Source organism: Sinocyclocheilus anshuiensis, unplaced genomic scaffold, assembly GCF_001515605.1.
Source record: "Sinocyclocheilus anshuiensis isolate Anshui unplaced genomic scaffold, SAMN03320099.WGS_v1.1 scaffold374, whole genome shotgun sequence".
NCBI classification, from domain to species: domain Eukaryota; kingdom Metazoa; phylum Chordata; class Actinopteri; order Cypriniformes; family Cyprinidae; genus Sinocyclocheilus; species Sinocyclocheilus anshuiensis.
Window position 1 is genome coordinate 211,726 of NW_015546051.1, and position 10,770 is coordinate 222,495.

General features: G+C 35.9%; 1 protein-coding gene across 1 annotated transcript in view; it reads left to right on the forward strand.

Moving 5' to 3' along the window:
- The window catches only part of LOC107699183 (high affinity cationic amino acid transporter 1-like), a 29,385-nt gene that overhangs the window by 14,952 nt on the left and 3,663 nt on the right, over positions 1–10,770 (forward strand). The window contains exons 2-8 of the mRNA XM_016500376.1: positions 3,681–4,144; positions 4,685–4,843; positions 4,939–5,104; positions 6,351–6,484; positions 6,689–6,911; positions 8,684–8,823; positions 10,368–10,470. Of these exons, the coding sequence (XP_016355862.1) occupies positions 3,775–4,144; positions 4,685–4,843; positions 4,939–5,104; positions 6,351–6,484; positions 6,689–6,911; positions 8,684–8,823; positions 10,368–10,470 (1,295 nt within the window). The 5' untranslated portion in view covers positions 3,681–3,774. The remainder of the gene's footprint in view (positions 1–3,680; positions 4,145–4,684; positions 4,844–4,938; positions 5,105–6,350; positions 6,485–6,688; positions 6,912–8,683; positions 8,824–10,367; positions 10,471–10,770) is intronic.

Sequence of the window (10,770 nt, forward strand, 5' to 3'; positions counted from 1 at the left end):
CACATTTTCGTCTCTACTGCGTCACTTTGGACGCGCGTTCACGACAGTACCATGACGCGAGCGTGTGGCGGCGCCAGCATGGTACTGTCGTGAACGCGCGTCCAAAGTGACGCAGTAGAGACGAAAATGTGATAAAGTCGTTATTTTTATATTAATGCGCGTCAAAAGTGACGAACAACAAGAGGGTGAGTAATTAATGACAGAATTTTCATTTTTGGGTGAACTAACACTTTAATTTTTGACGTGATTCAGATTATTTGTACTCTGTTACTCTAGGGCTGTGTTCGATACTACGATGTATCGTCACAGCTATTTGGCAATAGGGGTATCGATAAAGTTGTTTCAGTATCGATATCGCAGCACGTGTGCAGCAGTTGGACCGCGCTTTATTTGAATACAAGTACAGCGTTTAAAAACGGAATTGAAAAGTGCAAGGTTTCTAAAAAAAATAATGAATAGAGTATAAGGTTTAATCTGGCCGCAGAGGAACCCAACCGGGTTGCCTGATATAAAGAGACGTAATCCCCGACACAGAGCTTCACACTTGCGCAATACGGAATTATCTGATAAATGTTACTTATTTTTGTCAACCTGGCAACCATGTGCATGCGCTCTCCGCTGTGGATAAAAGCGCTGGCTTTCTGAAAAAAACGGTAAGCTTGCAGTTTATCGATCTCCACTTCGATATTCTATTCTCATAAAAGTGTAATTCATCAAGTGTTAATTTACGAGAGAGAGAGAGAGAGAGACAGTGTATTTAAGTATTGCCTCTGTTTTTGCCGGGTTTGTCTAACAGTGAAGCGGTGGCTTTAATTGCTTCAGAAACGATGTTACCAACTCTTTGCTGAGAAAGATAATGTAGCTCTTCAGCGGCGAAGCTCTTTTATTGATGAAATTGCAGGGCAGCGCTAAAGTTTCTGTGTTGCTGCCTGGATATCTGTGTGTGCGCGCAGTGTGATCTGTTTGAGTGACTAATGTGTGCGTGTGAGCTACAGTGAAGACTTAAGAACGTTTCTAATTTTTGTTACTTTTTTAAACGTAGAGAGTGTGATAATTTGTGCAAGGATAACCTACCAGCAATGTAAGGTGATTTTATTAATATAATAGAATGAGTATATTACAATATATATTAGAACGAGTACATTATTATTTATGGACTTAAAAATAAGATGCAAACAATCAGAATATTGTACCTGGTGGGGAGTATGAGTACCTAGGGCTGGACGATATGACCAAAATTTATATCACGATATATTTCTTAATTTCGGTCGATACGATATAATTCCGATATCGATATGAACACTATTAAAAAAAGCCTCGTAAAAACTGCCAAGAACGCCCACAACAGATGTCTGTGCATACAAACTTATGAAAAATGAATTTGCCAAGTCTATGACACCGCATATAAAACCATATAATATTTTTGAAAAAAAAAAAAAAAAACATCACAGATAAATGAATGTTCACCTTTTAGTTCAGCTTTTATTTGTATTTAGCCTTCATACAAACAAGAAATGCGAAATCACTGTCAAATAATAATCTCAGACTCTCCTAATTAATATTAATATCTTTAACTTCAAACTATAGGCTGACATACACTACCAATCAAAAGTTTTTGATCAGTAAGATTTTTAATGTTTTTAAAGAATTCTCTTCTGCTCACCACGCCTGCATTTATTTGATCCAAAATACAGCAAAAACAGTAAAATGTTGAAATATTTTTACTATTTAAAATTGCTTTCTATTTGAATAGATTTTAAAATGTAATTTATTCCTGTGATTTCAAAGCTATATGTTTAGCATCATTACTCCAGTCACATGATCCTTCATACTATTCTGATTTGCTGCTCAAAAATCATTTATTATTATGTTGAAAACAATCATCACTTTTGATCAATTTGAAGAATCCTTACTAAGTTAAAGTATTAATTTCTATAATTTATTTCCAAAAAAAAAAAAATCATACTGACTTCAAGCTTTTGAATGGAACATTGTATAATGTTATAAAAGCTTTTTATTTCAGATAAATGCTGATCTTTGGATCTTTCTATTCATCAAAGAATCCTGAAAAAAAATGTACTCAACTGTTTTAAATATTCATAATCAGCAAATCGGCATATTAGAATGATTTCTGGATCACTGTGACACTGAAGACTGGAGTAATGATGCTGAAAATTCAGCTTTGATCACAGGAAGGAGGCGCTTTGAGAGCGGTAGAACTAGCGGTTTCCCCAGTAACGGCTGTAATCAAATCAGCTCTGCTCATGAACTCTTCCTTATCCAATAAAATAAAAATGCCATCGAAACTTTTCTAAAGACAGTCGGTTCCCTTCAGAGATTCATTCTTATAAAACACCCGCGCCGTGTTTTGATTTTGTGCAGAGCTCATGTTTATTCAACGAAGTCAAACGCCACAAATAAATCAATGTATGGGAAACACTGGTAATGTATATCGAAATATCGGAAATGTGTTTAAAAATCATATCACTGTTATTGAAAAAAATTATATCGCGATACATATTGATATTGAATTATTGTCCAGCCCTACGAGTACCCAATGTTAACATGAAACCTATGCCATTACCTATTGTTGTACTGTGGTACAGTTATGGAGGCCGTTCATAATGCAGAGGTCAACTGCCTGCTCTGCCTATAGTTAGCAATGGCCCTATAGTATGCAGTATTTAATAAACAGCTATTTTACTCAATTCTGCTGAGGTGAAAATTAGTGCAGTCCCATATTGTATCGTGGCCTCTGTATTGGGTACGTATTGTGTCTTTGTTGGCAATACACAGCCCTAGTTACTACCCAGCACTGGTTATATGCATGTGTCATGATTGAGACCTATTGAATAACATGACAGAATATGAACAACAGTGTGTGCATTCAAAGAGAAATTGAATTTTCGAACACTGTTGAAGGCGTTTTAACATAGGTTTAACATTTTAACATAACTTTATCGTACACATTGCAAGATTGCGCATGTAAACACAATAATGCAAGTCAGGGACTTTGCGTGACTTTGTATTTAAGCTAACCACAAGTGCGCTGATTGTCTGCTGGGAAAAGCACTTGTATAATATTTTAATATAAAACATAATATTGTATTATAATAATGTTTCGAAGATAATACGCTTTTTGTTTAGTTTTTTCCTTTTAGATCACCTTTGCTGTTATCTATGCTCATTTAAATTAATCTGTAAAAAAAAAACTAATAATAAATGTAAATGCAAAAACTGTTAAAAGTAAACTTTATCAAATGTGTAAAACTAGTATAGATTTTTCATACTGTTTTATGTTGTGATGCCTACATTCACTTGTAGCATTTAATATTAATATTAAATATAATTTTCTGTTTTTTATTTTTATTTTTTATAAAAAATAGTAGAGCATTTTAACATTGACTATTGATTAGTCATTACTCTTAAATAATTAATTAGTTAAATAATTGTTACCAAAAAAAGTATAATTTGCTAAAGTATGATTACAAAACCTAAAATATATCAAATTAAATAGAAATGTCTTTAAAATAAAACTAAAATAGAATGCAAAGTAAATGTAAAAATGGCAACTTGTTAAAACTAAAAATAATTGTGTTAATAACCTTGACTTGAAGCAAACTTTAATGGACTGTTTATCAGAATAGTTATCACTCTTGCTCTTTCTTTTGTTTTTCCAGATCATTGGCCCTACAGTGAAGAGTTTGTGTGTGTTTGTGCGTGTGTGTGTGCATGCATGTGTGTGAGTGTGTGTGAGTGCTTAAAGAAATCAACATGGTCCTTGCCAACCTAAAATACTTTGGAAAGCAGCTTCTGCGAGTGAAGGTGGTCGACTGCAGCACAGAAGAGTCTCGGCTTTCCCGATGCCTCAACACCTTTGACCTGGTGGCCCTGGGAGTGGGCAGCACATTGGGCGCTGGCGTCTATGTGCTGGCTGGGGCCGTGGCACGGGAAAACGCTGGTCCGGCTATCGTCCTATCCTTTCTGATTGCAGCATTAGCCTCAGTCATGGCCGGACTGTGTTACGCTGAGTTCGGAGCGCGTGTTCCCAGGACGGGCTCCGCGTATCTGTACAGCTATGTGACGGTGGGCGAGCTGTGGGCCTTCATAACCGGCTGGAACCTCATCTTGTCTTATATCATAGGTGAGAATGATTCAAGTAGTCCAGGATTTTTTGATGGCCGATGGCAATATCTTAGCCCGACCGGACAAGTAACATGATTAAAACATCAATAACAAACAATAACTAGGGCAGCACCGAAACTTTGGTGAGAATGATTCTGATGTTATAACTTTCAGTGTAAACGGTGACTGATAACGGATAATGTTTTGACAGTATCAAGGTCACGTCAGTTGAGGCTCACGCAGCCTGTCTTACTCACAGAGAAATCAAAACTAATAAGCGCAACAGCACACACAAAGAATCAGACATGAACAAACATACTGCGGTAAAAAAAATTGAATTCTATGTAATATATAATATAGGTAAGCAACATCACACGACCAAGAGTGATGTTTTCCCGACTATCAGCACGATTACAAATGTGACCTTGGTTTTAAACAACAGTAGTTCAATAAAGTAGTAGCATATTGGGCCTAACAAAAATAAATGCCAAATATCGATGATCAACCAGTAGTTATAACCCATATTGCCTGACCACACTTACAATGTTCCCTCTCTCAGGAACATCCAGTGTTGCTCGGGCCTGGAGTGCGACCTTTGATGAGCTCATTGGGAAACATATAGAGAATTTCTGCAAGTTACACATGAGGATAAAGGCCCCTGGAGTGTTAGCAGAGTATCCCGACATGTTTGCTGTGCTCATCATCCTCATACTGACAGGTAAGCCACTGAGAGTCAGATTACACAAATATACCTCAGGTTGTGTATGTTCAGGAATGCAACACATAGAAATGTTGTGTGTGTTTGTTCTGCAGCTTTGTTGGCGTTTGGGGTAAAGGAGTCCGCTATGGTCAATAAAGTGTTCACCTGCATCAATGTTCTGGTGCTGATGTTTGTGGTGGTGTCGGGCCTGATCAAAGGAACCCTCAAAAACTGGAACTTGGATCCTAAGGAAATCCTCAACCACACATACTTTGAGAAGTAAAGAACCTTGTTTTTGTTTTTTTTTCCCCCTTTGATAGAAGCACAGTATATTTTGTGAAATGTAGATTTTATTATTGATCAAAAATAAGTCAAAAGGAAGCAAGGGAAGTATGTTTTACTGAAAGTCACAATTATGTAGCAACAGATCTTTTCTTCCATATTTTGACATTCATCTGAATGTAATGAATTATCATAAAAGAAAACATTAAGGGCAGGCACTTGGATTTTGAGATGTGGACAAAGTGTTGTTATTGTAAACTAAAGTAAAAAAATAATAATAATAATTTGTGTTCAATGAAGTAAAGCTGAAAATATTAGGTAACTAATTTGTTTTTATTTCAGTTTTAGTGATTTTGGTTAAAGCTAAAGAAGTATTAAAAACTGAAAATATACAAATGAAAGCTAATTCAAAACAGTAGTAATTGCTTCACCAGAAAGAAGTCTGTCGTTTTCACCAGAAGATTGAAATATGACAGGATTAAACATTATAAGGTCAGAAAATATTTGCATGAATGAACCATTTACAGTAAGATCAATAATATGCATTTAGAAAGCAGAACTTAAAAGAAAATGAAGCCTGTTTTTGAGACATTTTTTCATTGCATATAAAGTAACCAAAAATGTCCCTTATTAATATTACTGTTACTGTGAAAATAAATTTGATTATTTAAATTGTAGCATTTGTTGTACTGCCTTTAATTTTTGCATGTCATTTAAAAAAATGCTGTTTTACAGTAATTTACATTTTTTAAATTATACTACTACAGTAATGAAAATCAACTGAGCTTTTACAAGGGAAACAAAGACTGTACAATAACCTTGCGTTGTATACCATACATATATGTATATCATATATACATATTCAGTATTTCTATGCTTAGTCTGTATGATGCATCTGTTTATACCTCCTCTTTTGCACCTTGTATTTACAACCACTTGCTTCGAGCTGCTCTCTGCTTCTGTACTTCAAACTGTGCACTCCATAAAAAACTTATTGTATATACATGTATATATTTATATTTATTTATGTACATATTGCTATCTGCACTTCTGGCTAGATGCTAACTGCATTTCATTGGCTCTGTACTTGTACAATGCTGCACAGTGACAAAGTTGAATCTAATCTAATGATAATCTAAATCATAATGTGAAAAAGGACAATTTTAATGCTCCTAGAAATGGTTTATATTGTCGCCTTTGTCTGAGGGACATACTATAGCTTAGTACTTGTTTGTATTTCCAGTATGTCAGAGCTGTTGCCATCTGAAGAGAGTTTGGGTGTTGGTGGCTTCATGCCGTTCGGTTTCTCTGGTGTTTTGTCTGGTGCTGCCACCTGTTTCTACGCTTTCGTTGGGTTTGATTGTATCGCCACAACAGGTGAGTTCTTCATTTTCTATGACAACAAAATTTTGATTTGAGTCTGTTCTGAGTCTTATCTAACTGAGATGCATTCCGAAACAACAATAACATATAATGATCACATATAAGTCAGATTTCATATGTATGTGGTAATTTGAAAACATTTATAAGTCAAATACTTCCTGTGTAAATAAAGGCCTTCTCTCATTCTCCGTGCTTTAGGTGAGGAGGTGAAGAATCCTCAGAGGGCGATGCCTATTGGCATTGTAGCATCTCTTCTCATCTGTTTCGTCGCCTATTTTGGCGTATCGGCCGCCCTCACGATGATGATGCCGTACTACATGCTGGAACAGAACAGCCCTCTGCCCGGGGCCTTCAAATATGTGGGCTGGGAAGGGGCGACATACGCAGTAGCTGTTGGTTCCCTCTGTGCTTTGTCCACCAGGTAAGAACTACACAGGTGCTATCTAAGTCATGTCAGTTGTGGGGTGTGTGGGTTTGCATAGCATTGCTTGTTTTAAAGCTGCAGTATGTCATGTGCTATTATTGGCTCCAAACTCCTTCAGAAAACTCCATTAGAAATGGAAATGTCTACAAATACACATGCACAAAATGCTTATTGAAATTATTCAATAAGGTGTTTTTTAAGTTGATTTTATTTTATTTTTTTAATTTGCTCTCCATGATATGACCCTTTTAATACCTGAACTATGAGGCATAAAGATGTGTGGAACTTAAAGGGTTACTCCACCCCAAAATTAAAATTTTGTTATGAATCACTTAACTCCATGTCGTTCCAAACCCATAAAAGCTTTGTTCGTCTTTGGAACACAATTTAAAATATTTTGGATGAAAACCAGGAGGCTTGTGACTGTCCCATTGACTGCCAAGTAAATAACACTGTCAAGGCCCAGAAAAGTATGAAAGACATCGTCAAAATAGTCCATCTGCCATCAGTGGTTCAATCTGAATTTCATGAAGCGACGAGAATACTTTTTGTACGCAAAGAAAACAAAAATAACGAATTTATTCAACAATTCGTCTCCTCCGCGTCACCGTAGCGCCATTTTGGAGAGTATCCACTGAACGTAAACTGCGTATACTGTTCTGTGTCAGCCGCACCACACGGATACACTGTTTTCGTTCATATCAAAGCGTTGATAAACGTAGAAAACGTATCCGTGTGGTGCGGCTGACACAGACAAGTAGAACAGTATACGCAGTTTACATCCAGTGGATACCCTCCAAAATGACGAATTGTTGAATAAAGTCATTATTTTTGTTTTCTTTGCATACAAAAAGTATTCTCGTCGCTTCATAAAATTCAGATTGAACCGCTGATGGCAGATGGACTATTTTGACGATGTCTTTCATACTTTTCTGGGCATTGACAGTGCAATTTACTTGGCAGTCAATAGGACAGCCACAAGCCTCCTGGTTTTCATCCAAAATATCTTAAATTGTGATCCGAAGACGAATAAAGCTTTTACGGGTTTGGATTCATAACAAAATTTTCATTTTGGGGTGGAGTAACCCTTTAATAAATGAATTACTACTAAGTTAATTCAGTTGCAGTGTTCTGAAGTAATCTGTTTTATTTTAATATGATTTACTTATTGTTTCATATGTTTTAAAGTGTCATGAAAAACTTTTACAATTTTCCATACAATCAAAAATGTTGCACAAATATTTCAGTGATGTCTCACAAGCTGTAATGAATGTCTATAGAAATAGTAAGTGATAGAATGACTAAATTCATGGAGTGAAGTGGGCGGGGCTTAGCCCAGACGTGGTTACATGCTGTTTAAACTCTTCGCTCTGTTCAGTTGTAGTGTCACCATTCAGGTGTAAATTGTCCTGTATCCTGTTCAAACATATTCAAGCACTATTTTTCAAAAGTTTGGGGTCAGTAAGATTTTGTTTTTGAAAGAACAGCATTTATTTGAAATAGAAATCTTTTGAAACATTATTAATGTCTTTACTTTCATCCTTGTTAAATAAAAGAATTAATTTCTTAAAACAATATACCTCAAACTTTTGAATAGTGTGTGAATATTTGTAGAATCTAAAAAAGATATGGTTTGCTTTTTCATGACACTTTAAAGGCAGACGTGTTTTTTTTTTTTCTCCTGATAAAGCTAATTAGCTTCAGTAGATGTTAAATGCACAAGCTAACTGCACTGCATGGTGTGAATCTGTTTCTCTCCTCTGAACTAGTCTGTTGGGCTCCATGTTCCCAATGCCCCGCGTAATATGGGCCATGGCTGAAGACGGGCTGCTCTTCAAGTTCTTAGCCAGCATCAATGAAAAATCCAAAACGCCCATAATAGCCACTGTAACCTCAGGCATAGTGGCAGGTGAGGACTCTGATTCAAACTACTAACAGACTCGCTCCTTTACGATCTCACAGAGATCCGGGCAACAACCTCTCAAACTGCAGCAATGCCAAAAAATGACCCATAACCCCTGCAGAGCTGCATTTTCTGTGCTAACAGGAGGCTTTATATAAGCCTTTATGTTCAAAGAATTGCAGCATTGACAGTAAACTTGTAAGTAGACGATACAAAACAACACAGACGTACAGTTTGGTCACGTTAATGAATACAAAAAGTGTAAACATAAATTGTTGCACTTAAATTGAGGAGCTGAACTATAAGGGGTATATTGAGCTTTTGCTCTCCTTTACATTCAGCTTTAGTGTTGAGGCTAGAGGCATCTGCGATTGTCTGAACGTTCGGATTTAGATCATATATCCACTGATCCTCCCTCCCCTGCTTGTGTAGTCTGCTGGGCTCCATGTTCCCACTGCCACGCATTATCTTTGTCATGGCAAATAGCGGTCTGATCTTCACCTTCCTGTCTCGTGTCAGTGAGAGGAAGACGCCCATCATCGCCACCATGGTGGCTGGGCTTCTGTCTGGGAAGCGTAGAGGAGAAACGGATTAACCCTTAGCTTCTAGCAGCATTCATGTCACTTTTTCTGTAAGTTTTATGATCAAACCTTTGTCCAAAAAGCACGTCAGTGTAATTCATAATGTAATATATTTAGAAACCATGTTTTAAATGTACTTTACATCACCTACAACCTTTTAATTGCATGTTATGCATTAAATGCAAACGCAGTCATTGTTAATAAGACTTATATTTCTGTATTACTGCTATTGCAAGATGTCTTTTTATAAGTAGGGGACCAACTGTTAACAGGATATGTGGCAATGCTGAGAGAGGATATGCAATGTCAGATGTCATTACACGGGCCGCACAGAATCTAAATGAGTGGTCATTTTCTCTTTAAATATGGCACATCATTAACCATTTCTTAATGTTTTGACAGGTTTTAACAGATTGTCTATTTTTACTGACGACTTGTTGGTGGTTATTAAATTTTATATGCCACTAGTATATGGTTACAATTCACTATTAATGTTAACACTACAACAACACTACTGTTGAAAAATTTGGGGTCAGTAAGATTTTTTTTTTTTTAAGAAATTAATAGTTTTATTCCGCAAGGATGCATTAAATTTATCAAATGTGACAGTAAAGACATAAGATGAAATGTAAAATTTCAGCAAATCAGCATGTTAGAATGATTTCTGAAAGATCATGTGAAATGGACGACTGAGGTAATGACTGTTTTAAATTCAGTAATAACATTTAACAATATTACTGTTTGTATTGTATGTTTAATAAAATACAGCTTTGGTGAGAGATAAGAGAATTTTTTTTTCAAAAACATAAAAAATCTTACCCACCCCAAATGTTTGAATGGTAGTGTAATGATATTTATTCTGATGACAATATTAACACATCCAAATTAGTATTCGTGAACTTGTTATACTTATTACTATTAATAGAGCTGAACCATTGTCCTGCAGTAACACTCTTCTTCTCTCCACAGCGCTGATGGCTTTCCTGTTTGATCTGAAAGATCTGGTTGATCTCATGTCCATTGGCACTCTGCTGGCTTACACACTAGTCGCGGCCTGTGTCTTAGTCTTGAGGTGCGGCTTCAGAATCTTTCCTATCATACACGAGTTTGATATTTCTGCAGTCTGACATTGCAAGTACTGTTTTGTTTTTCATAATTGTTAATCATTTTGCCTTATTTTCTTCTTAATCACGCTGAATTAATGTTACAGTGACAGCCCTACTATCAATGTATTCACATCATTATTTCAGCATAATTAGTTTTTGTTTCTATAATAAATATATATATATATATATATATATATATATATATGCTGTCCTAATACTTATAACGTAATGCAAATTTAAAAACTTGGTAATTTTTTATTATTTTA